The sequence below is a fragment of the Cotesia glomerata genome, linkage group LG9, assembly GCF_020080835.1.
Source record: "Cotesia glomerata isolate CgM1 linkage group LG9, MPM_Cglom_v2.3, whole genome shotgun sequence".
Classification (NCBI taxonomy): Eukaryota; Metazoa; Arthropoda; class Insecta; order Hymenoptera; family Braconidae; genus Cotesia; species Cotesia glomerata.
In genome coordinates this window covers 1,035,742-1,063,521 of record NC_058166.1, presented here as the reverse complement: position 1 = coordinate 1,063,521, position 27,780 = coordinate 1,035,742, and the positions used below count along the sequence as shown (strand labels likewise).

At 36.8% G+C, this 27,780-nt stretch overlaps 6 protein-coding genes across 6 annotated transcripts; 3 read left to right on the top strand and 3 right to left on the bottom strand.

The window, feature by feature from the left end:
• The first annotated feature begins 5,836 nt into the window (after positions 1 to 5,836).
• On the top strand, positions 5,837 to 7,741 carry LOC123271691. The gene has a single exon (XM_044738075.1). It carries the CDS (start codon positions 5,837 to 5,839, stop codon positions 7,739 to 7,741), a length of 1,905 nt encoding a protein of 634 aa, XP_044594010.1.
• An 829-nt stretch (positions 7,742 to 8,570) lies between these two features.
• LOC123271690 lies at positions 8,571 to 10,427 on the bottom strand. The gene has a single exon (XM_044738074.1). It carries the CDS (start codon positions 10,425 to 10,427, stop codon positions 8,571 to 8,573), a length of 1,857 nt encoding a protein of 618 aa, XP_044594009.1.
• A 55-nt stretch (positions 10,428 to 10,482) lies between these two features.
• Positions 10,483 to 12,222, bottom strand: LOC123271689. The gene has a single exon (XM_044738073.1). The coding sequence runs from the start codon at positions 12,220 to 12,222 to the stop codon at positions 10,483 to 10,485; it is 1,740 nt and encodes a 579-aa protein (XP_044594008.1).
• Positions 12,223 to 12,290: 68 nt separating this feature from the next.
• Positions 12,291 to 14,072, bottom strand: LOC123271687. Its single transcript, XM_044738072.1, has one exon. It carries the CDS (start codon positions 14,070 to 14,072, stop codon positions 12,291 to 12,293), a length of 1,782 nt encoding a protein of 593 aa, XP_044594007.1.
• Positions 14,073 to 14,166: 94 nt separating this feature from the next.
• Positions 14,167 to 16,004, top strand: LOC123271672. The gene has a single exon (XM_044738059.1). The coding sequence runs from the start codon at positions 14,213 to 14,215 to the stop codon at positions 15,968 to 15,970; it is 1,758 nt and encodes a 585-aa protein (XP_044593994.1). The 5' UTR covers positions 14,167 to 14,212; the 3' UTR covers positions 15,971 to 16,004.
• Positions 16,005 to 19,264: 3,260 nt separating this feature from the next.
• Positions 19,265 to 20,800, top strand: LOC123271452. The gene is made up of 2 exons (XM_044737786.1): positions 19,265 to 19,430; positions 19,493 to 20,800. The coding sequence occupies exon 2, from the start codon at positions 19,499 to 19,501 to the stop codon at positions 20,732 to 20,734; it is 1,236 nt and encodes a 411-aa protein (XP_044593721.1). The 5' UTR covers positions 19,265 to 19,430; positions 19,493 to 19,498; the 3' UTR covers positions 20,735 to 20,800.
• The last annotated feature ends 6,980 nt before the right edge of the window (positions 20,801 to 27,780 follow it).

Sequence of the window (27,780 nt, the reverse complement as noted above, 5' to 3'; positions counted from 1 at the left end):
AATTTATTAACTACCCAATTAATGAATTCCATTAATCATCTATTAGAATCTATTAACCATCCATTTAATGGAATTTATTAAAACGGTCTATTTAATGGTCCATTCATTAGTCAATGGATATAATTCATTATAATTAATGGTGTCTATTGATCTTCTTATCCATTTAATGGAATCTATTAATTATTTATTTAGTAAAATTCATTAACTATTTATTCAATATAATCTAATAACTGTAATTAATAGAATCTATTGATTATCCATTTAATGGAATCCATTGAATATCTAATGAATATCTAATTGAATATTGAATATCTAATTAATAGAATCTATCAAATATCTCATTAATAGAATTCATTAAGTACCAATTGAATGGAATCCATTAACTGGTTAATTAATAGAATCTATTAACTATCCATTTAATGGAATCCATTTAGAAGGTCTATTAGATACCTGAATAATAAAATTTAAAAGTTGATCTTTTAATAGAATCTATTAACTATCTATTTAATGGTCTATTAACTACCTATGAATTTAACCTACTAATCTAACTAATGGATTCCATTAGAAATCTAATTGACAGATTCCATTAAATATCTAATCTATAGAATCCATTAAATATCTAATTAATGGGATTCATTAGATAATTAATAGATTCCATTTTTTTCTAAATTAATGACATCTATTTACTATCTAGTTAATGGAATTTATTAAATACCTAATTAATCAAATTCATTAAATACCAAATTAATGGAATCCATTAAATATGTAATCAATGAAATCCTTTAAAAATCTAATTAAATCCATTAAAAATCCTATTAATAGAATCCATCAAAAATCCAATTAATGGAATTTATTTAAAATTCAATTAATAGATTCTATTAAATATCCAACCCATAAAATCCATTAAATAATTAGTAGATTCCATGAAATACCAAATTAATGGAAATAATTAAAAATCCAATTAATGGAATCCATTAAAAATCTAATAAATAGATTTCATTAATTTATAATCCATAGAATCCATTAAATATATAATTAATGGAATCCATTGAATAATTAATAGATATTTATCAAATACCAAATTAATAGAATCCACTAAAAATTTAATTAATTAAATCTATTTAAAATTCAATTAATAGAATCTATTAAAAATCCAATTAATGGAATCCATTTAAAATTAAATTAATAGATACCATCAAATATCCAACCCATAATATCCATTAAATATCTAATTAATGGAATCCATTAGATAATTCATAGATTTCATTAAATACCAAATTAATGGAATTCATTAGAAATCCAATTAATGGAATCCACTAAAAATCTAATTAATAGATTTCTTTAATTTCTAATCCATAGAATCCATTAAATATCTAATTAATGAAATCTATTAAATAATTAATAGATTCCATTAAAAACCAAATCAATTATATCCATTAAAAATCCAATAAATAGAATCCGTTAATGACTTTCTCTTTAGTCATAACGTCTAAATCTCACTCAGTAATTACAATAGTCCAATAAATTCCATTAATTGGTCTATTAATGGATACCATTACTTCCCCAAGTATCATAATTATCATCTAACATCACAAAAAATATCCATTGGAAACAACATAGTGATGTAATCTACTAGATGGCGCTACTAATGGACCAATCAATAGTCCATTAATCCATTAACCAATCAGATAGCGCGAAAATGGCACAAAATTTGAAATATACGTCTAATTAAAAAAGAATATCTACGAATAGTTAACTTAACAATTAATGCGAAAATAAATTAATAATTATTATTTTTCTATTAATTATTTATTTAATAATTATATCATCAGCGGTAATGTGAATGTGTGATATAACATGTATGACTTGAAATAAAATATGTATGAAAGTATCTCCCGATGCGTGAATCAAAATAATTAATATTAAGTAAATAAATTATTAATAACTAACAATTAATTAATGATTAATGATTAATCAATTGTAAATATATCAATTTATAAAAACTTTTTTTTTTGTAATTTTTTTTGTCGAAATTAAAAAATATGTAAATAATTGCTTATATTTACAATAAAAAAAATCTATCAAGGTTTTAAACATCGAAAAAAAAAATTTTTTTTTTTATTTATTTATTTTTGGTTTTTTTTTTTCAAAAGGACGGAGTGATGAAATCATATCGTAATTAGTAAATTAAACATATTTTACATTAAAAAAAAATTGTACGAACATTAATTGTAGATAGTATGAAAGAAAAAAAAATTATCATTAAAAAAAAAGTAATTATCAAGATTATCATTTATCTAAAATTTACAATATTATTAATAATTCTCGTAATAAATATAAATAAATAATTAATAACGCCCTTGCATTAAATGATTAATGATTAATGATGGTAATTAATAAGTAATTAAAGATCAAAATACGGACTCTGTCAGTAGTGGATATTAATATGATTATATGTAATAATTAATGAACTATGATTATACTACTAGATATTAATTTATTAAGTAATTAACGAAACTATTAATAGTATTAATTAATGGATATATTAATTTATAATTTATAATTTATTATTTCTTCAATATAACTGTATTATATAGTATATTTAATGATGGAAGAAAAATTTATGCGTAATAAATAAATTTAAAAAATAATTTAATGTTTTTTTTTTCATTAGTTTTCGTAATATGTCCCAAATATGGACCATGGTCCAATTATCAATCATATTTTAAACAACAATTTAGTCCCAATTATTAACCAAGTTTCAATTTTTAAAAATGTCACATTTCTTAACCTTGTCCCAATTATGGACCATGGCTCATTTATCAATCCTATATCGAATGACAATTATTTCCCAATTATTACCAACGTTCCATGATTAAAACTCTCTCGTTTCATTGGCATAGCCCAAATATGGACCATGGCCTAATTAACAATCTTACTTTAAATAACAATTTCGTCCCAATTAAAAACAATGTTTCAATTCTTAAAAATGTCTCATTTCTTGACCATGTCCCAAATATGGACCATGGTTCAATCATACTTTAAATAACAATTTTGTCCCAATTATTAAAAATTTTTTAATTTTTAAAAATTTCCCATTTAATGACGATGTCCCAAATATGGACCATGGCCCAATTATCAATCTTATTTAAAATAACAATTTCGTCCCAATTAAGAACAACGATTCAATTTTTTTAAATGTCCTATTTTTTGACCACGTCCCAAATATGGACCATGGTTTAATCATACTTTAAATAATAATTTTGTCCCAATTATTAAAAACTTTTCAATTTTAAAAAATGTCCCATTTTTCAACCATGTGCCAAATATGGACGATGGTCTAATTATCAATCATATTTTAAATAATAATTTTGTCTCAATTTTTATCGTTTCAATTATTAAAAATGTTTCATTTTTTACCATGTCCCAATTAATGGACCACATCATAAGAAAAATGTCCCATTTATTAACAACGTCCAAATTCTCAACCTTAACTCATTGAATATCCTCTAAATAATCACCTTGTTCTACTGATTGACCATGTCCCAATTCTAAGCCGTGTCCCAAAACTTAAACATGTCTCAATTAATTCTAAAAAAATAACTATTATCAAAATTAATAATTTAAAAAAATCCTCGAAAAATTCTTATAATAAAAAAATCCAATTTTTTTTCCATCTTAATTAGAAGTATCTTACCTTTAACTTTAAAACATGCTTTAAATCATAAATAAAAATCAACAATATTTTCTCTATATAACTATCTCCTAGTGTCAAATATCGTAACACTATCCTGTGATGCTCCTATCTTCAAACTGCTATTTTATCATCAAAAAATAAAAACCTGCATACCTGCATCATCTTCCTCAGATCATCAACCTTTAGCAGATCAGCATAAAAATTTAAGGTAACATTTATGATAACATACCGACTGCAGGTTTGATAACCCTCGATGTTAACATTCTTTTCTAGCTTACCATCACTACTTATCAAAGTATCCTTCATTATCAACCCTAGCTTCCAAATATTTCTCGATTACCAACCACAGTAATCATCAAGCCCAATTGGTCCATCAAAATCCGCTATCGATATCTGACCATAAAAAAAATTCACTCAATTACCATAAAACCTCTAAAAATTTTTATTTTCGCTATATATTAGAAGAAAGCAATGTTTTCTCACAAGAAAGTCTTTCAAATAATCCTATTAGCACTAGTGCTAGCTCTAATCATCAACCTGGTCCTTGATCTAATCCGTCAATACAAATACCTATCATCCCAGCAGTACCTAATCGACCAGGCCCATGACACTCTTCTGCCAATCACAGTGCACGCGATCCACGTGCGGAGCATCAGCGAACCTATCCAACCTATCCAACCTATCCAACCTATCCAATCCAGCCAATCCAACCAATCCAACCAAACAATCAACCTAGACGACTCATCAACCGAGTCGTTGATAATCGACGTCAAAAAATCAATGCAAAACCGCAGCAGACAGGAAGGAACAGTGCTAAATGCTTCCTACAACCTGTCAATCCCTCGCAAATACACCTTCAGAACCAAGAAATCACTAACGGAGCTGTTTGACTTGATGCTGGACAACCGCAGCGAACTGGAGAAGCTCTGCGTCGACGGAATCCGCAGACTGGAAGGCTATATCACCTACGGCTATGGTTTGAACAGCTTGATCCAGGTCGCAGGGATCATCAAAGGGTTCTCCAAGTTGCTGGACAACGTCTCTGCTTCGGAAGCCTGGATCCTGGATGACAGTTCAAAGAAATACTGGTTTAGATTCGTGGTTTACTTGACCAGGTTGCTGACCATGTACCAGTTCATCGGCAATGACAAAGTCATCAAAGACATCTGCGTCAAGCTGGTCTCCAAGCTGGTTTCTGGAATCGACCAGGCCATGGGTTGGAAGCTGCAAGGTTCAGAGGTCGTCTACATCGCAATTCCGCGGGTGCTGAACGTCCTGTACATCAAGGACTTGATGTTCCTTACAGAGATCAGCAGCTACAAGTTCAAATCCTTAGAACAGTACTTAGACACTGACCCAACGTATCCTTCCGATGATCTGATGGAGTTCGAAGGGTTCTACAAGAATCTTTACAACACTTTTAACAACTACGTTTGAAATTAGAGAATTATTTGACGAATTTTCATTTTTTTTCTGCTATTTATTAGAACCATGGCATACTTCCCCAAATTAGCGCCAATCATCACCCTGATTTTGATCATCATTATTTCGCTGTACATCCCGTACTTCATTTTGTTAAGAATCTTCTCTGCTGATATTCTTGCGATTAAAGGAAACTTGGACCAAATAGAGACCAATCGCTCAGAAATAAAGCAGTGCTTATCATCTATCAGCAACCGCGTGCGTAGTATTGGGCAACACTACTCAACCATCATCGATTCTTACGAGAAGTTGCTTATTTCAAGATTTCCGTAAAAAATTACACTATTTATTAGACCGGAATGGAAGAAATATTAATGAAATACAAAACCGCGTGGATCGTAGGGTCCATGCTGATAGTCACCTTGTTAATTCTGATAGTCTTCTACTTCGTAACCCAGAACTTGTCATCGCACATCAGCGCCATTGGCACCGGGCTGTCTGACATCGCTAAGCTCGGTGAATCAATGATGTCCTACCTAAGCTCCTATGAGCATAAATTAGCCGCGATAGAAAAGCATTTGAAAGAAGCCTCTGATGTCTGCGTAGAATTCCTTGGCAGGGACCATATTTAGATTCAATTGATGCAATTACCAATTTTTTAACTGAGCTTGATGATTTTTTGAAAAAGTTTCGCTTATTATAGTAAAGAAAACGATAATGGCGAAATCTAATTCGAAATACTTCATCATCTTGCTGATAATCACAGCAAGCTTGATAACTGGTGTGATAATCTGGTTGAGGAGGTGGTCAATACCAATTGACGACACTATAAGAGCGGTTCAAGCGGCTTTGAACCTAGGTTCAACGAGTCTTAGCAACGGAGAAGTGGATAAATGCACCGCTTACCAGAACCGCGAGGACAAGTTCGCCGAGGAACAGTTTTCCGGTTGGGACAACGACTCTGACAAGCTGAGTGAGTTCGCGCTCTTTGGAGTGAAGCTCCTGGACTTTTGTGCGACCTACAATTCGTCTTACTGGGATAACTACCAGAAGATTGTCACCAACATGGTGGAAACCTTGATAGCCAGGTTGGAGAAGGTGAACCCCAAGAAGCTGGAGTTTGAAAAAGCACCTTGGGGAGAGAACCGATTTGCTTTCTTCGCGCATGTCACCCGGTTCTTGGCGATGTACGAGTACGTTGGAGAAGAGGACTATCTAAAGTGGAAATGTCATGACCAGCTGATGCTGATGGTTCCGACGATTGGACGGGCAATGCGTTCTATTGAGTTGGAGAATGAAGAAGGAATGAATCTGCTTTATCAAGCGGTTCCTAGACTCTGCTCCAACTACATGTTCGACCGGGAGGAGTATCAGCGGGACCTCGATAATCCGAACTTCATCAAGTTGAAGAAGTTCATGAGCTTCGAACGGGTGCTGCAGGAAAGACCTACTACTAATGGAATCTACCGTGATGACTCCTGGGTGATCAATGGCAACGTTCCGAGCTATAGTGCGTTGCTTAGGTTCTACAATTATCACGAACGAGTTTACCAAGCTCTAGGGTTCAAGACTCCGATCAGGGAGATTGCTAAGTCGGTGTTGGAGAAACTGATGCATCCGACGATCAAGTACCAGCCACTGGGACTGGTCAACAATCATGGAGAAGTTTTCAATGATAGATCATACTGGGGCATTGTCCCGTCAGCTAATGGGGTGAACATCATGCCTTTCATAGGTTTAGCGGTCTTCAAGACTGACGAGTTCCTGTTTCACATAAGGGTTCAGCGACCTCAGTTGGCTGCTTTTGAAATTGAAGAGTATGTTGATGTTAAATTGGGTATTGGCGCGCTTCAGATGAGGAAGATCTACCTAACTAATGGGAAGTACAATAAGATTTTCAAGTGGAATGATTTAAAATGCCAACCTGGTATGATGAGCTTGGTCAATGAAGCCGATATAGATTATAGCGGGGAGCTGAAGCTTGACAAAAATTACAAAATCAAGTCTATCTTCACTCGTCAGGGGGACATTACTTCCTGCATTGGACGCCTGGATGACAAACTGGTATTCTGGTACAACTATTACTTCTTCTCACCTTATAGGGTATTTGTTACCGAAGTGGGGGTCGTTACCAGTAAAGGGGTTCAGACTTGCTTTCAAATTGATAATACGTTCAAAAACGACCTGCAGTTTGCTTGGAAGGATGATGAGGCTCGGATTTCTTGCCAAGTTACTTCTTGCAAAGATCGCCGGCGTGATGATATTTATGCCGCTATGACGGAAGTTACTTTTGCACGAAATGATAAGTTTATCAAGTACAAGGCGAAACATATAACGCTTTTACAGTGGAAAATGATGCTCTCTAACAGTCCTGATGATTATGAGGTTAATTTAGAACCAAAATTTTCCTTTAAGTATAATAAAGACAAATACGAAGTAACTTTCGATGAAAAAGGCAGGTACTATGTCAGCAAAGGAACCACTGTTATTCTGGGCGGGTCATCGAGCAGTAACCCCATTGACTCTTTTACGATTCAAATTACGCTAAATCCTATTTATGGTAAATATAAATTTACCAGAAATCCAAAAACAATGATGTACAATCCTGAATTGGTTAGTTAAAATTGGGATTCTATTGAAATTGATTATTTTTTTCAAAAAAAACAGGCTCAAATCGTCGTTCAAAATTCAAGGTCAAACTTCTAACTATGATTTTTTTAAAATCATTGATCTAGTTAAAAAAATTAGCAAAGCGGTTGACCCTGAAGGTCATCCCTGCAACTTCTCGCTAATTTCATACCTAAGCGCTTAAAATTGCACTCATGACGTTTTTGAGCTCTTCGAGCTCAAAAATACTATTTATGTGTTATTTTGAGCTCTCCAAGCTCAAAGAGATAGCTTTTCTATGCTTTTGAGCTCTTCGAGCTTAAAAATCTTATCAAAGTTCGATAAAACACTTTTTTAATTTTCAAACTGCTATAACTTTTGAATGAATTAACCGATTTTCACGCGATTGACGGTGATCGATGTAGTTTTTTAAGCTCTATAAATAATTTTGAACAAAAAAATTAATCTGATGAAAAATTTCGGAGTTATTACAAAAAAACACTTTTTTCGATTTTTTTTCGACAACGATATCTCACGAATGCATCAACCGATTCTGACGCTTTTGGTGGCGATCGATGCGGATTTTCAAGGTTAAGAATTGAATAGTTTTTTAGGACGATCGGTTTAGCCATTTCGGAGATATTTTCAAAAAATGAAACAAGAACAACTTTTTTTTTCACTTCTTTTGCAATTTCTCGAAATCTACTGAAAGTTACTGGTAAAATACTACTGAAAAATACTGGTCCGAATCGATGAAAGCTCGATTTTTACAAAACGGACTGAAAACAATAATTTCCCGATTTTCTTAGCGGGAAGTTAAAAAATATCAATTGTTCAATTATTATCAATGAGTCTCACTAGGATAGTACATAAAATTGTCCTTATTCCTGACAAATGTAACATTGTCAAACTCAAAAGAGTGCTCCGGGTTGCTGCTGGAGCTTCCACCGGCGATGATATGATTGGTCTCATTTCTAACCACGAAGGTTCCGTTGCGTTCAACAGTCTGTACCTCGAAAGTAACACAATCAGTTCTAAATTTGACCTTCCTATCAGAGCATGTTATTTTACCTCTATTATCTTCCTGGATCCCGACCGCCCACTCTATTACTGTCTTGGCTCCCACAGGAATTTTAACAACATTGTCAACTACATAATACTTTATGTCATAATAATTAAGAAAATAAATATTATAATAAAGATAATGCCCCGATTTCTTAACTCTGAAGGCCAATTCTTTGCTACTCTGATTATGAACCTCCAACCGAAGTGAAATGGTAGTGTCCCAGACTATGCCAATGTCAGTAATGGTGCAGTCGCGGTAGACTTTGCTGAATTTATACTTGTTCTTCCAAAAGAGAACATCCCTGTCCTTGGAACTTCTTATGGTTCCAATGAAGGAATCAATGGACCCATCATCGGCGTGATAGGCTATCAGCTTTTCATTACTGGACGACAGAACGTTTTTTGAGTAATCCTCATCTTTGATCAGCAAGAGTCCTGGAGATTCCATCAACGACTTAGCAGTGAGCGTAGCGTCATAGTCTGTGAAGCTCTTGTAGTTCCTTAAGTAGATTTTGGGCAGCTGGATCCAAGCCAGCGCGAATATCTTCTCCGTATCAAAGGAATTTGTGACGTAAGCTGCAATCCCAGGTCTTTGAACACGGACGTAGAAAAGGAAGTCGGGAGTTTTGAAGACTCCAAACCCGATAAAAGGCATGATGTGGACTCCAAAGCTGTTAGGGACCACGTCCCAGTAGTTGGTCCTATTGAAGATGACGCAGTTTCGTCCAGAGAGCCCGAGTGGCCGGTAAGGGATCTGTGGGTGCAGAATTTTGGGAATTATTGCCTCTGCTAGCTCACGGATTCGGTTGGTGTGACCTAGAGCAGTATAAGCTCGCTCGTGGAAGTTGAACAGTCCAAACAGGAGTTCGTAGGTCGCTACGTTAGTGAAGTGGAGCCAAGAAAGATCTCGGTAAACGCCGCTCTTTGGCTCGTCGACCTTTACTTCCTCAAAGCTGAGGAATTTCTGAACTTTGATGAAAGCAGGAGTCTTGATGTCAACGTTGTAGGCGTTAAAATCGAACATGAAGTTGGAGCACAGTCGTGGAACCGCCGTAAAGTAGATGTTCAACGTGTCGTAGTCTTCCGAATCCGGAAGCTCGTGCGTGGTTCCGACACTAGGGATGATTCTGACCACCTGGTCATGACACGCCCGCTTCAAATCCGGTTTATCTCCAACGTACTCGTACATCACCAGCATCCGTGTGACTAACGCGGAAAAGATATACCAGTTGTCCCCCCACGGGACCTTCGACATGTCAGATTGCTTCAGCTTCCCGACAACCTGAGTTACCACTGACTCGGCTATCTCCGGATAATTCCGTGATTTTTTCCGTCCGTAAGTCACCCAGAAATCCAGAAGCTTTATTGCGAACAGAGCTAACTTCTTCAGCTGGTCCGTGCTCTGGTCCCATCCTGGATACGCATGATCCGCAAAGTCCTTCAAGTTGCTGTAGTTGGTGTCAATCAGACTCACAAATTCGGAACTCAGCACGACTCGTGGGAGGATCAACGCCTTCTTTATTGGGATTGTTCTAGGATCATCTTGAATTTCGCGCTTCGAGAGAATGGCCCAGTTTATTGCTCCCACTAAAATGCCAGCTGCTAGGCCAATTAGTAAGAACTTTTGAAATTTCATTGTTTTATCTAATAAATAGCTTAAAAAATATATTAATTTTATTCAAAATTCTCAATTACTTTTCGTACATCATTGTTTTAGAATTACGGGTGTATTTTTTTGTTTCGTAAGTAATCTCACTGGGAATTCTGCTGCTAGACGAACCCAGCAGTGTCGTTGAGCCACATGTGACGACATATGGCTCGTTGTCGCCTTCAATTGTCTTGACTTCATACTTTTTACTTGGCGGTATCTCAAATTTCATACCCGTTGCAGTTATCTCAACTTTATAATTAAGCACTGTGTCTGCCATGGTCCAGGTGAATTCCTTGGATCCCCTCGGAACATTAAAGAAGTCTCGAGAACCTTCAGGTGTAGTATGGCATTGTTTAAATAGAGGGTCCGTATACCGAAATTTAAAAATCTCATTTGAATTGTTATCAATTTTGTAACATGCCTGGAAGCCACTAGCAGTGATGACACCGGCTTCGGTGATAGTAACGTCACCAAACAGCTCAATAAACTTGTAGGAGTTTTTCCAGAACATAAGTTTGTCTATACAGCCAATGAAAGAGCTGACGTCAGAGCAATAAAAGCCTGTTTTGTCTGTCAACTCACAAACACTCCCGTTGGCCTTGGATAGCACTCCTGGCTCATCCTTTAAATTAGCCTTCGTCAAATTTCTTGGATAGGTATTATTATCCTTGCGGAAAATCCTCCGGATCTGAATACATCCTGCTGCCAATTCGGGAATCGCGGTGTAATTAGGATGAATTAAAGGTCTCTGGACCCTGACGAAGAACATGAAGTCCGGACACTTGAAGACTCCGAGACCTATGAAGGGTATCAGGTTGATCTCAGTATCAGAAGAAGTCCAGGACCACGAGCGAGCAATTCTATCTTTGCTGTTCCGAAACAGGCCCAGAGGGGACCAATGAACTTTCGGGTGAGTCAATTTTGGGAATATTGTGACCGCCAGGTCCTTAATGTTCGTTTGCAGACCCATACCACGGTATGCGCTCTCGTAGAATCCAAGCGTACTTTCCAACCTTTCGTAGCTAGCGAATCCATCCAGGATCACTGATCCATCATTATAATATCCGTCCTGGACTGTATAATCTTTAATATGCTTCAAATTCATGAATTCCTTGACCTCTGCAAATTTTCCGCTGGTGACGTCCTGCCTGAACTTGTCCGGGATCAAGTAAGTCACGCACAATCTAGAAACCGTCGCTTTGAAGAGAGTCAACCCCACGAGCGGTTTTTTCAGACTAACGCCCACGCTAGGCAGTATCCTTAGGATCTGCTTTTTGCATCCTTCTACTAAATCTGTCTTGGTCCCGATGTAGACGTAAAGAGCCAGGAAATAGGTCAGGATGATTGTAGTTTCGTACCAGTCACCTGGCCAAGGGTTCACTTCAAAAACTTCTCCCTTGATTGGACCCAACTTCCCTAATAGTTTAGTGACCATCTCGTCTGCTATTTTCAATCCCACTGGCTCATTCTTCATCAAGTGGAACTCCAAGAACTTGCATCCGTCAAGGCACATCTCTTTCAGTTTCACCGAATTGCTGTCCCAATTTTTATACTCCTCCTCTATTTTCACCTCCGTGTTCTTATATTTCGTAATTTTACTCTGCTGATTTGTTGATAGCGACGTTTTAGGATTTTTTATCGCTGTCCTTATTCTGTCAATCCGCTCCTGAACCGTTAGCTCTTTGGTTGTTGTTACGTTTTTTTTGTTCCTAAACCAGAAGTAGGCAAACCCAAAGCCTGCTAGTATCAAAATCAACACGATGAATTTCAGTATATCCATTTTTTCTTAACTATAATAAGGCTCGAAAAAAAAAAATTTTTTTCAATTTATTAATTTATCAATTTCTCTTAAATAGGCTTTGCGTAAAATATCTCTGGTTTAGCGCCACCTATGAGCTTACAAGACTCATTTACTGATTCAACTGTTACCTGGTAAGTCTTTTCAAGGAATTTGAAGGACATGACATTATTCTCAAATTTAACGTCGTAATCATTTTCTTCGGTAAGCATTTTCCATTTAAATTTCGAGGGATTGTTGGCTGTAGTAATAGGCACCGTATGAAAAGGATCTACACTGCTGCCATTTACTGTCATAACTCTCCAATCAGTCTTTGGATCTTTGTAATTGAACCTCAGCTCTTCACCTGATTGATTATTAATCGTATAATGAGCCTGGATCCCTTTAGAAGTGACAACGGCGACCTCTGTAATCGCAACTTCTTTATTCTTATAAGCTTTAGGAAAGGTGTAGCTGTTTCTCCAGAAAAGGAGCTTTTTATCCATGTCAGTCTCATTTTTATTAACCTGCCCAATAAAGGAGTTTACATGCTCGGGCCAGAAAGGATTAAACTCTTCAACTTCATCCTCCTTGAAGATTTTAGGATCACAGTTACTTTGTGGATTGTTCTTGAAGATCAGCAGCCCGGGTTGCTCTTTGAGTCTATTCCAGGTCATTTCTTCCTTGTAATCCTTAAGTTGAGTGTCTCTATGATGGTAAATCTTGCGCATTTGAATCCAACCAAGAGCCAAGTCCTTGGAGCCTTCGCCTTTCTTGATTTGGTAAGCGACAATATTAGGCCGCTGGACCCGGACGTAGAAGAGACTATCGTTAGTCTTAAAGACACCGAATCCAATGAAGGGAGCGATGAAGATTCCAGTGCTTTGGAAAGCCAAAGAGTACACACGATAGTTGATAAGGTGCCCAGTCCGTCCAAAGAGCCCAAGTGGTACGGCAGGGACCTTAGGATGCAGGATTTTCGGCAGCAATCTTATCGCAGCATCTTCCAACCCAGTTGAGAACCTAAAGGCGCGGTAAACGCGGTCGTGGAAGTTGTTATAGAGTCTTAGGAGAGCATACGAGGCGACATTATCACTGTAAATGCAAGAATCATCCGTGTAGAACCCTTCGTTGACAACGTAAGTGGTCATTGGTATAAACAGCAAGTACTGCTGGAGTTCCTTGAATCTTCGTGTTTTAAGATCATTGTCGTATCCATTAGGATCAAACATGTAGTTTGAACAAAGTCGCGAAACTGTCATGTAAAACAGATTGAGCTTTTTATGAGGTCTTAAATTTTGCCTCAGTGATATTCCTATCTCAGGAATGATTCTGATGATCTGCTTATGACACTCGTACCCAAGGGACGTGTCGTTTCCGAAATACTGGAACAAAATAAACAGCCGGGTGACGTAGACTGAAAATGGAAACCAGTTATTTCCCCAAGGAATGCTCTTGCTAAAAGCCTTATTCTTCAGCTCGTTTTTTAGGTTTTCGATAATTTTCCTAACTACTAAAATGTAGCTTGGAATCTCCTGCTCACCATTAGCTATCACGAATTCCATCAGATTGATCGCAAAGAGCACAAGCTTGGTTAAGGCATCAGAATGACTATTCCAATGAGCGAATTCGACAGTCAACAGTTCATCAATGTTGTTCACGTACTGTTCTGCTAGATCGTGATTCTTAGGATGCACTGCTGTCTCATCTACCTTCATCGCTTCGCGAATTTTCTTAGTGGTTTCATCTTCCCTGGCTTTGACTCTAAGGACCATAAATATTCCTATCATCAGACAAGCTATCAAAACAGCTGCCAGGACAAAGAGTACCCAATTTTGTTTTTTAGCTACCATTATTAATTAATTTTATTAAAATTTTCAGAGCTTTCGCTTTACTATAATAAGCGAAAAAAAAAAATAAAATTTCTTTTTATTAGAAACCAAACATGATTTTCAGAAAAGTAAAACTATTACTGATTATTTACATTATTGTGATGACAATAGCAAGCATTGTGCTGCTTAATTGTGACACCATCGATAGAACCGATCGAATTCCACTGATCCGAGCAGCAATGGTGTCATCCTACCCCAACGATTTAAGACTTTGGACCGAGGAGATTGCAATGACCAAAGCCTGGGTCTTCATGATAGACGATGATGATGCTGAAGGAGTTCCAGTATCATCCTTTGAAGCCTGGCGTTGTGATGATGAGGTCTTCAAGAAGTTTTGCGATTTTGGCGCCAAACTTCTGGTGCTCTGGGCCAGGTCTGGATCCCTCAAGAACCTTTCAATCGCCGAGGACATAATTCGACGATCATTGATAACCATGAGAAAGTTCGAGTACCTGCTCCCGAATCCTTGGGGAGAAAACTGGTACGCGTTCAGCGTAACATTACCCAAATTACTGTCAATGTACATCTACCTGGGAGACATCGAAGAGCTGAAGCGCGAGTGCTGTAGGCTGATGATGAAACTGGTTACCAAGTTAGACAGGTCGCTCAGCGTTAATAGAAACGGGATGAACGTTGCATACCTAGGAATCCCGCGTCTCTGCGCGACGTACTACTTCGAGAAAAAAACCTTCGAGCAAGACACCCAAGAGAATGAGAATCCATTCATCAAACTCAAGGAACAGTTCAATGTTAATTTAAACAGAAGCCCCGCGATTTTCGACGGAGTTTACGGAGACGGCACCTGCATTGAGCACAAGAACGTTGCGACTTTTTCTTATTTTGTAACATTGGACGGGTTTTACGAGTCTGTGTACCACGCACTGGGTCTCCTTTCGAATGTCAGAGACATAGCAAACCTCATACTCAGCAAAGTTCTGCATCCCGACATTCCTTGGCTTCCCTTTGGGCTCTTTGGTCGAACGGGCGACAGGTATCGCGGCAAACAATGGTGGAACATCACCGGGACCAAGGAAGGAATTGAGCTGATGCCTTTCGCAGGAGTCGCCGTGTTCAAAACTCCGGAGTCCATGATCTCCATTCGGGTCCAACGACCTGGCTTCACTGCTTACGAGACAGACAATGCGGCAAAGGGTGAGTTTGCTCTAGGGTGGATCCAGTTGCGCAGGATTTACATCAAGGGCGTTGACTACCCACGCGAACTTAAGTGGGATGTCCTTAAGGACGAACCAGGGCTGATTATTCCAGCTGATGGTCAGTTCCTTCCGTTAGTTATAGGGAAGGATCAGACGACTCTGTGCTACCAATGTGAACCTAACTCTATCAATTCCTTCGTTGGAAGACTCGATTCAGAGCTGCTCTTTTGGAAGAACGAGTACAACTTCAGGTCTGCGTACAACGGAGATTGTTTCGTCAAAGAAGCTGCTGTTGTCACTGCTCATGGCCTGGAGGCTTACTATGAGATAGAAAATAATTCTGGGAAGGATCTAAAGTTCATCTGGAAGGATAATAAGAACAATCTGGCTGTCAATGATGTCTCCGTTGATTATCAAGGAAATTTTGTGCCCATACCTTCGGGTGAGACAAAGAAATTCAATTGGCGCATGCTTATCAGCAAAGGAGTTGATAGCAAGGTTAGGGTTGAACAAGGGAACATGACCTTTGAGAGCGGAGGTGTTTACACGGTAGAGGTGTTGAAGAAAAATGAGGAATTCTTGGTACTGAAAGGAGACAAACCGGTTCTCATTGGGACTAATAGCAGTGTGCCTAATGATTATGTTCTGTATAAAAACAAAAAATATCGACGAGATCCTAAGAATTTTATGTATCGGTTAGAGTAGAATTTTAAAGATTACAATTGAGATTTATTCTTTTGCGTAGCGATAAGCAAGTGACAATTTTTATAGTGTTACGGTGGTTATAAAAATAACGTTTGGAATAGAAGGAAAGTTACGTTCGAGGTGATTAATTAAATTATCGTTAAGAATAATAAAATATCTAACTTTTAAACTATAAATAAAATAAATGAATAAAATTTTGCTTTATTGAATAATGACATTTGTTAAATTGCACTGTAATTTCTTAGATATTGACGTTTTTAAAGATATAAGCTCATCCTGATGTAACACTCGTCAAGAGCTTCCATTTGAGTACCCACATGCTTTTTTGATATATTTTTCATATATACATATTAGGGTGAACCAAAAAAACTAACCTATCGAATTTATGGGTTAAAATGAACCTATATATCGAAAAAAATTTCCTTGCAAGGCAGGATTTTTAGCTCAATTTGAAAGATGTCGGTGAGCATTCAATGTTTCCCATTTAAATAACACGTAAAAAAATCTTTTTTCATTAAAAATAATATAACTTTTGAACCGCTTGAGATAAAAATTTTTTGACGGTGGATCCTTAAAGGGCATTAAATTTCCTACAAAATCATGCCTAGTTCCATTTTTTAATTAATAAAATTACAATTATAAAATTAACTGGAACGTCACACTAAACTAATACTAAACGCGAAAAATGACATAGCAGCAAGTTTTTCTGTCAGATACAATAAATGTCGCAAAAATGATGATACAGTAGCGTTCGAAATTTTTTTATTATTATTTTGATAATTAATTAACTTTTTCAAGAAATCTAAGTCTTGAGCTGGAGCGCTTATCGGACAAGGAGCTTTAAACCACGCATTTACACAAATAATACTTGTATAACCCCCCCTCCTAATTGTCTAGTTTCAAAGTAATTTATTTCCTTAAACCCTAGCGGTATCGACGACTCAGAGTAAACTCGGAGTTTACGCGGAGTTACTATGGAGTATACTCCCTCTTGGAGTTTAATCGGGGTATAAGCGGAGTTTACGCGGAGTTTTAGAGGTGTATGCAAGGAGTATTGTGTGCAGTTACGACACGGAGTCACAAAAGTGTATTATTGGAGTTTTCGAGAAGTTTTTGACGAGTTTTTTTGGAGTCGCTATGGAGTTTTCCTCGCGTTTTTGTCGAATATTTTCGGAGTTACAGTGGAGTTTTTTTGGCGTTTTCGTCGAGTTTTTGTTGAATATTTTCGGAGTTGCTAGGGAGTTTTTGTCGAGTTTTTTTCAATGTTTTGCGGAGCTTTATAAGAGTTTCGCTGGTGTTTTTTCGGAGTTTTGGTAGTGTTATTGTGGAGTTTACTCGCAATTAATAATACTTCACGGCATGAAAATTAATTTTAATTTCACAAAGATGACTATAAATAAATCATTTTTCAATTACGGTGTACTTTTTATTAATTAATTTATTTATTTACAAGTTGAAATATATTTATCTACATAGAATATGTTATTTAATAAATATATTATGAAGTTTATAAGTAAAATATATGATATATAAAAAAAATGACATCATAATGAAATTGTCAAAAGTTTACAGTTGTTACACTGAATCAATATTATCATAACTAAAATTAGAATTTTATCAATACATAAAGCGATTCAAAACTTTTTCGGTTTCCGTAAGATAGACAGTGTTGTTTATTACTTGGTGGGTCTTATTATGTGACTAAATAGTTAATACTGATAATGTCTAAGATAGCTTGACCGATTGAGCCCTTGGCTAGAAATCAAATAGTCCGGGTTCGAGTCCCGGTCTGTACGAATTATTTTTTTCGGTTTTTCATTCATTATCCATCAAAAACTCCGATGAAACTCGCAAAATACTCTTGGAAAGCTCCACAATAGCTCGGTAAAGACGCTGACTAAACTCGACAGAAAACCCGTAAAAACACTGATAAAACTCGGGGAAAACTTCATGAGAACACCAGCAAAATTCCAACCAAACTCCGTAACGATCTCAATTAAAAACCTATTAACCACTATCGTCTTTATGTGTCACAACTGCACACAATACTCCAAGTTTACTCCCCATGTGCGCTGACTATACTCCGTCGTTACGCTGAGTTTCGGACGAGTTTCCACAGAGCTTTATCGGTAGCACCGAAACCGCTAGGGAATATAAAAATTTCTAACATTAAATGCCTAAAATTGCTTATTTTGATTTTTTTGCTCAATTTTCATGACCAGTAAATATATGAATTTTTGACTTTAAAAAATGAAACCAGGCATGATTTTGTAGAAAATTTAATGCCCTTCAAGAATCCGCCGTCAAAAAATTTTTATCTCAAGCGGTTCAAAAGTTATATTATTTTTAATGAAAAAAGATTTTTTTACGTGTTATTTAAATGGGAAACATTGAATGCCCACCGACATCTTTCAAATTGAGCTAAAAATTCTGCCTTGCAAGGAAATTTTTTTTTCGATATATAGGTTCATTTTAACCCATAAATTCGATAGGATAGTTTTTTTGGCTCACCCTAATACATATATATAATATATATTTTAAAGATATAAGCTCATTTAGATGTTAGACTCATCAAGAGCTTTCATTTGAGTACCCACTTGAATTTTCTATATATTTTTCATATATACATATATATATATAATATAAATAATGAAATATATGAAAAATTGATGTGGGTACTCAAATGAAAGGTCTCGATGAGTGGAATGTAAGGATGAGCTTATATCTTTAAAAATGTCATAAGTTCACAAGATACAATGTCATTTTTTAATTATGTAATATATATATAATATATATTTTAAAGATATAAGCTCATCCGGATGTTGCACTCATCAAGAGCTTTCATTTGAGTACCCACTTGCATTTTCTATATATTTTTCATATATACATATATGTAATATATATAAATATATAAAATATATGAAAAATTGATGTGGGTATTCAAATTAAAGATCTCGATGAATGCAATATCGGGATGAGCTTATATTTTTTAAAATTTCAATAGTTTACAAGATACAAGGTCATTTCTTAATTATGTATCTAGAGATAGAGCATTTTCGAATACAGCCTAAATACTTGAAAGTAGGCACAAATTTAAATCGACCTTTGCAATGACATTAAATTTCATGGAAAAAAAATCGATTTTATCATATGATTATCCTAGGCACAATCTTTTATTCTCTTAATAATTAATATCAAATAGTGCTTAAAATTCTAATCAAGTACATGAAACAGATGAATGAGGTTATGGGTGTTCCTTCAATTTTTTTTAACTCAAGAAAATTTGAGACCTTGATAAGTAAAACTCTAGCATTTGGATTGATAATCCAAAGGATTATTCAGAATGTCGAACCTAGATTGTTTTTTATAAAACAATTGAAAATCTTTAGTAAACAATTTCAGTCTTAAACTTTCAGGCAAGACGTCAAAATTTTCTAGCTTTTCAAAATTTCCTGTTTTGGTAAGTAAATTTTCCGGAGAAAATCCATAACAAACTCTAATAAGCTTACTATGTCTTTAAAGATCACAATGGACGTACAAGAAAGGTCAGTGGACGCAGCGCTCAATCATGTCTTGCGCGCCCTCAACCGCGTGAGACACATATCATCAACCGGAGAGTTAAACGACCTGTCCCACGTCATCAGGGAATTCAGTCCTTTATTACCTCCATTACCAGCTGAGGATCCAGCGATCGATTTGCTGGAGACAATAATCCAGGAATCGAGTTCTAATTTATCAGCACGTCAGAGTGTCGAAAGCAACCCGGTATCACCTAAGCGGAGCTTCTGGTCCAAGATATTTGCGAAAAAGTCCCAGGATGGAGCGTCGATAGCGTCCATTGGGTCAGGAAATGACTCATCAGCTTCATTGACGGCGTTGAAGGCCGCAGAAGAGCAGGTCGCTCAGCTGGAAGCTTCTGGCCCCGCGGATCTGACTTCGGTGAGCGCTTTGAGCCGGGAAATAAATCGTAAGATCTGCGTCTGGTCCTCCGGAATGTCGCTGAGGCACGAGGTTGGCGCCTCAAGACCCGGAGAGCCTCTAAACGTTCAATTTCACACCCAGCCTGAGGATATAGTGGGCCACTGGAGTCTCCTGGGAAATTTGGACCCCCAGGAAGCTTCTAGCGGTCTCAACGACTGCCTTTTTAACGCCATAGCAGCCCAGACTGGTCTGAGACCCGCAGAATTGAGGGAAGTGACCGTAGCGCGCATGAAAACCAACATCCGGAGCGTGGCACGGAGGATCCAGGACCTGGCCCGTCAAGAGTCCTGTGATAGGATTGTCCTGATGGTAGGCGGCGCCAGGTACCATGGATCCACGGCTAAAGATGCTGGACGCGTCCTAGACAAGTCTCAGCAGGGACGAGGACACCCTAGTCACGCTCATGGACACCCCAGGGGCCACGCTTCCAATGCTTCAGCAACCGGTCCAACGGCCAGCGCAGAAAACTACTCCCGTGATGGTTGGAAGACTGCCTTTCTGTCCGTAGATGATCAGGATGACGTTGGCAATCGGGCCCTACGCACAGAACCCGCAAGACGCGCCATGGAGGTCCTTAATGCTGGTGGTACCCGACAAGTTGTCACCATCGACGCATCGGAAGTACCTGGATCTCTTCCCCAGGGTGCACATTTCAATGATGGCCGGCGAGGAGCCATCCAAGACATCAAGGACCTGGTCCTTGTCCTTCAACATCACGCCGGGCATCAGTCTGACCCCGACTATGATGTCTTCGTCCACACTTTCTATCCCCGTTTAGGGTAAATTCAATGTGTCTGCCTTTTTTTTCTAAATCCTGTAATTTTTATTTGAATAAATTTTTGGAAACGTATTTTTGCTCTTTTTTTCTGACTACAGGATCAATAAAATGGATATTAGTGATTCTAGTGATGATTCTACCGTATCTGATGATGAAGATCTGTCATGGTCATCGGAATCATCAGACTCGTTAGATTAGGATTAAGATAAAAGCCCCAATTATTGACACCAAGATACAAAGTTATGATTTCATTTTTTTTAAGCAATAAAATATCAATATCATTAAATTTTGGCTGTGGTTATGTCTTAAGTAATGTTTTAACTAATCAATTTATATAAAATATAGGCTAAATTAATTTTCATTAATTAAGAAATGACCTTGTATCTCGTAAACTATTGACATTTTTAAAGATATAAGCTCATCTCGATGTTACACTCATCAAGACCTTTCATTTAAGTACCCACATCAATTTTTCATATATTTATATACATATATTATATATATGTATATATGAAAAATATATGAAAAATGCATGTGGGTACTCAAATGAAAGCTCTTGATGAGTGAAACATCGGGATGAGCTTATATCTTTAAAAACTTCAATAATTAAAAAAGTACAGTGCAATTTAACAAGTAATTATTTATTCAAGTAAAATTTTATTTATTTACAGTTCACAAGTCGGCAGTCACATAGTGACTGCTAGTAATTAATATTCAATATTTTGTACTGATAGTGATTTTTTTCAAGTTTTTAACTAAGGTAAAAGTCCCAGTTATTGACACTGGCCTAGTTGATTGACACTTGCAATTTTCTTCTAATTAAAAAAATGAAATGTTCTCAAAAAACCAATTATCTTAAAATTTATAATTCAAAAATTATATTTATTAAATTATTAGAGTCGATTTTTTTTTTTATTAAAATAAAATTGCAACTGTCAATAACTGGGTCTTTTACCTTAATTAGTATTAGAATTTAATAAAAATTTATATGATAATTATTTTTATTACAGATAATTAAATATATTTAAAAATAATTTAGGGTGTCGATATTTAGACCCCTGTCAATAATTGGGTCTTTTACCTTACTTATACTTATTTATAATCATCTGATGAAGTCAGCTGAGGATTGATAATCTTATAATCTTAACAATCTTAAAGTTCAAACTTCAGTTTTTTAAAAATGACGATCGTACAAAAATAACACAATTTAGTTACAAACATCTAAAAATATTTTGGCAGCAACAAAATTACAAAATTACCTCAAAATTTATTTTTCGGTAAGTAAATTTAAAAATTTCAACCCTCCAGAATTTTAAACATCCCTTTTTTTAATTAGGGTTAAAAAAAAATGGAGACCAACAACGCAATGGACGAAACTATCGACACGGTGATCAACGAGGTGCTGAGCGCGCTGGAGCATCCACAGCACGTGTCATCTACTGGTGAGACTTACGACCTATCCCACCTGATCACAGAATTGGGTCCATTGCTGTCTCCTCAACCAGAAGACTCCTTCGTCGACTTACTGGAGTCAATCATCCAAGAATCCTCAGCATCTCCAGTAGTGTCAGAGCGCCAGAGTGTTGAAAGCAACCCAGTATCACCCAAAAGGAGCTTCTGGTCTAAATTATTCTCCAAGAAGTCCCACGATGGCGTGTCACTTCCCTCAGTTGGCTCCGGGAATGATTCATCAGCATCTGAGGCAGCTTTGAAGGCCGCTGAGGTGGAGGTTGAATCCCTGGAAGCTTCTGGCCCAGCGGATTTGACGTGCTTGAGCGCGCTGAGCCGGGAACTCAACCGCAAGATCTGTGTCTGGTCATCCGGGATGTCCTTGAGGCACGAGAGCGGAGCAGAAAGATCAGGAGATCCGCTGAATGTCCAGTTCCACTCGCAGCCGGAAGATGTCATGGGCCACTGGAGTCTCCTTGGAGATTCAGACCCGCAGGAAGCCGAGAGCGGGCTGAATGACTGTCTGTTCAACGCCATAGCAGCTCAGACCGGAATCAGACCTTCTGAGTTGAGGGAGGCGACCGTAGCAAGGATGAAGACCAACATCAGGAGCGTAGCACGCAGGATCCAGGAAATAGCGCGTCAGGAGGCTTGCGATCGGATTGTCCTGATGGTTGGAGGTGCCAGGTACGTTGGACGAGGTCCTGAAGACGCTGCTAGGATCCTGGACAACTCCCAGAGGGGGGAGTCTCACCCTAACAAGTTCCCTGGACACCCTAGGGGTCATGCGTCGAATCCTGGAGCTACTGGACCCTTGGACAGTGCGGAGAACTACTCACAAAACCCAGACGCTGCTAATTACGACGAGGCTCCAGAAGATGACACCGGCTACGACTCAGACACCGCTCACGGCGCCAGTTCAGTTCCTGCTGGAAATCGCCTTCCTGTCCCGGAAAATCCTGATGTAGGCTACGGATCAGCGGGATCTGCAGGAAACAGTCCTGTTGAGCAGGGATCAAGGTTTCCTCCAAGGAGGCCACCAGGCGATGATCCGCGCAAGTATTGGAAAGCTGGATTCCTTTCTGTTCAGGAGCAGGACTATTTGGCTCATTTAGTGCTGAAATCTCCTGAGGCTCAGGAAGCTATGAAGAGGTTGAACGAAGGGATGGGCTCTGAGCTGGTTAGGGTTAAACCCGCGTCGTTGCCTTGTGAGTCCCCCATGGGGGCTAATTTCAATTACGGATTTATGGGAAGACCTAATCCTATCTCTGAGCTGGTTATTATTTTAAAGCATCATATGAACAAGAAGGGTGATCCTAATCATGATGTCTTTGTGTTTACTTTCTATCCGCGGTTGAAGAAATTGTAAGTTTTGCTGTTCTGTTAGTTGACCTTGAGATTAACCTTGTTAACTTTCCACTAAGAAAATCGAAGATTTTCAAAAATCAGAAAGTTATTCGGCTGTCTAATTTCAAAACACAGTAACTAACACTCAATTTTTCTTATTAAAAAAAAGTTGGTGCCCACCAAATTGATGAAAAATTTGATTTGTGAGAAGAAAATACTTGAATATAAATATTTTTAAGAAAAAATACTTGAAATTGAAGTCTAAAAGTTATAAAAAATGCTATCAATACTAAAAAAAATCAGGTATAAAATTTTTGCAGTTACTGTGTTTTATAATTGGGCAGCCGTATTGTTTTCACCGCGTTTTGCAAAAATCGAGTTTTCATCAGATCTCGACGTTTTAAGGTTACAAGAAGTATGTGAACCGCTTATAACTTTTGGACGGCTCATCCGATTTTATCGCAGTTGGTGCCATTTGAAACGGCTTGGCCAAACTTAGATTTTGAGTATAATTTGGAACGATTCGGTACGGTAGATTTTGAGAAATTGCAAAGAAACTATAAAAAAAAATTTTTTCAAATGTGGTTTTTTTGGAATAACTTTTAAACGGCTTTACCGATCAATTACAAAAACTAATCAGCTTTAAGCAATAAAAAACCACGTCGATCGCCGCGAGTCAGGTCAAAATAGATTAATTCGTTCGTGAGTTATCGTTGACGAAAGAAAACCAAAAAAGTGTTTTTTCGGAATTACTCCGAAATTTCTAGTTCGATAAATTTAAACCTGAAAATTCTATATGAGGCTGATAAAATTGCGTCGAATGCCGCCAACCGCGTGAAAATCGGTTGATTCAAAAGTCATTAAGGTTTGAAAATTCCAAAAATAAGGTAAAGGGCCCAGTTTCTGACACTCTAAGAGTGACGCAGAGGTTATAATACAATAATTATTACAATATTTAATTGGGGTAAATAATTTTTGCTTCATAAAAAAATTTAGAATTTCTTTAAAAGATTATCAACGCGAAAGAATGATATGGGACCAGTTTATATTTTAAATTAATGTTTTAAACATTAACGTTGTAGGACCTAGTTTCTGACACTAAATTTCTTGTGGTGTAGTTTCTGACACTGACGTCGGCCTAGATTCTGACACTTATTTATAAAAATTATTCATTACTGGTTAGATTTACATTATTCAATTAAAATAAAATAAAATCATTCAATAAAAGATAAATTAAACTTGTATTATAATTAACGCACTTTTTTTATGTTAAAAAAAAATTTTAATGTTAATTTAACTCTACGATTATAAATAAAAGCATATTATTATAATATATTAAGTATAATAAATATAAATATTTAAATATATTTCATTGAAACGTCAACAACGAAATAACCTCGATAATAAGTTAAAATTCGGGTGTCAATAACTGCGGCGTTCTTAAAAAAGTCGACCTAATTATTGACACCCACATTTTAATACATAAATGTCATTTAAAGCGATATATTATAATTAAAAACTAAATAATGTATAATAATTAACTAATTTATATAGTTTTTATTATATTTTTATACTTTTATGATAAATAGTTGATTGATTCGATAGACGAATGCTCTTACGTATACTCCTTAGAATATACCTTAAAAATGACTTCCACAGTCACTCAAGACTTAAAGAATTTTTAACTTCCCGCTAAGAAAATTGAAAATTTTCAAAAATCGGGAAGTTATTGGTTTTACCCCGTTTTTCGAAAATCGAGTTTTCATCAGATCTCGACGTTTTGAGGTCCTAGGAAGCTTTCCTGACTATTCCCGCGAGGGTGTCACTATGTCTGTATGTATGTGTGTGTGTGTAAGTATGTAAACCTCTTATAACTTTTGAATGGTTGAACCGATTTCATCGCGGTTGGTGCCATTCGAAAGGGCTTCGCCAAACTTAGATTTCCTGTTAATTTGAACCGATTCGGACCGATAGATTTTGAGAAATTTGGAGAAATCTAAAAAAAAGTAGGAAAAAAATTTTTTTCTGAAGTGGTTTTTTTGGGATAACTTTTAAACGGCTCAACCGATCGATTCCAAAAACTAATCAGCTCTCAACCTTGAAAAACCACGTCGATCGCCGCCAATCCGGTCAAAATCGGTTGATTCGTTCGAGAGATATCGTGAACGAAAGAAAACCGAAAAAAGTGTTTTTTCAGAGTTACTCCGAAATTTCTAGTTTGACCAATTGAAACTTAGAAATTATTTATAAGGCTTAAAAAACTACGTAGAATGCCGCCAACCGCGTAAAAATCGGTTCATTCATTCAAAAGTTATTGCGGTATGAACATTCAAAAAATAGTGTTCTATGAAACTTCTATCAGACTTTTGAGCTCAAAAGCATAGAAAAGGTATCTTTTTGAGCTCGGAGAGCTCAAAACAACACATAGATTGTACTTTTGAGCTCGAAGAGCTCAAAAAAGCGGCCAGGTATTAACGGAATTAGCGGGAAGTTGCAGGGATGGCCTTTAGGATCAACCGTTTTCCTAATTTTTTTTAATAAGTTATTTTTTTTTCACGGTTGGAAATATAATTAATTCCGTACATAATTAATTAATTTTGATTTTTAAAAAATTTATAAAACTATTTAATGAAATGTTTTTATTTTTTTAATTCAAAATAACGTTAGAAGTGTCAGTAACTGGGTCAGTGTCAATAACTGGGTCTTTTATCATAAGTGTAATTTCAAGCGTTTAGGTATAAAATTAGCGGGAAGTTGCAGAGATGGCCTTCAGGGTCAACCGCTTTCCTAATTTTTTTATTTTTTCAGGTTCAAGAAACCCCGTGCGAGGAAGGATAAACATACTAAGTTGGCAGAACGTGAAGCAGCAGCAGCAGCAGCAACGGAGAATCAGGAAGCTGAACAGGGTGAGTTTTTTGTTCAGGAGTCTCAGGGGCCGCAGATCTCGGAAAGAGACGGAAGAGGTCAGGGTTACTTCAGTCGGGGGTCTTATGACCAAAGAGGAAGAGGGTCGTTTGATCAAAGAGGCAGAGGATCCTTTGATCAAAGAGGTAGAGGTTCCTTTGACCAGAGAGGAAGGGGATCCTTTGATAGAGGCCGTGGATCATTTGATAGAGGGCGTGGAAGCTGGCGTGGATATCAAGGGCCTGATAGAGGAGGTTACCAAGGACCACCTATTCAAAGGGGCGGTTATCAAGGACTACCTAGTCAGAGGGGCGGTTATCAAGGACATGATCAGAGGGGCGGTTATCAAGGATCTGATCAGAGAGGAAGCTATCAAGGTCACCAGAATTGGCAGGGTTCTCATGAGCCTGGTGGTGGTCAACCTTTAAGAGCTGATAGCCAGGAGTTTGTTCCTCGGAGTTATCAAGGCTTGCAACAGAGCTGGAGAGGATCCCAACAAGGTCCTGGGCAGCCGTTGAGGCCAGATGGTCAGGAGTTTGTTCCGCGGAGTCATCAAGGCTCCCAGCAGAGTTGGCGCGGGTCTCATGGTTCTGGGTATGATCCAAGAGGTCGAGGGTATCGGGGACGAGGATATCAACAATGAAATGTCTCATTTTTTTTATATTCTTTATTTGTAAATTTTTACAGTGTATTTTTAAAATATATTAAATTATAAAGTGATTGGTTTTTAATTCTGTTCTAATTGAAGGTAGGTTATTAAATTTTACTAACCTTGCAGTTACTATGTGAACTATAAAAAAAAATTTTGATTTATTAAATAATGAATTTTGGTAAATTGCACTGTACTTTCTTTAATATTGACATTTTTTAAGATATAAGCTCATCCTGGTGTTACAATCATCAAGAGCTTTCATTTGAGTACCCACATGCATTTTTTATATATTTTTCATACATACATATATGTAATATATATATAAATATATAAAAAATTGATGTGGGTACTCGAATGAAAGGTCTTGATAAGTGGAATGTAAGGATGAGCTTATATCTTTAAAAATGTCATTAGTTCACAAGATACAAGTTCATTTCTTAATTATGTAATATATATTTTAAAGATATAAGCTCATCCCACATCAATTTTTCATATATTTATATATATGTATATATGAAAAATATATAAAAAAGGCATGTGGGAACTCAAATGAAAGGTCTTGATGAGTGTAACATGGGGATGAGCTTATGTCTTAAAAAATGTCAATAGTTCACGAGATACAAGCTCATTTCTTAATTATGTACCTAGAGATAAAGCATTTTCGAATGCAGCCAAAATACTTATCATCATAAATTTATT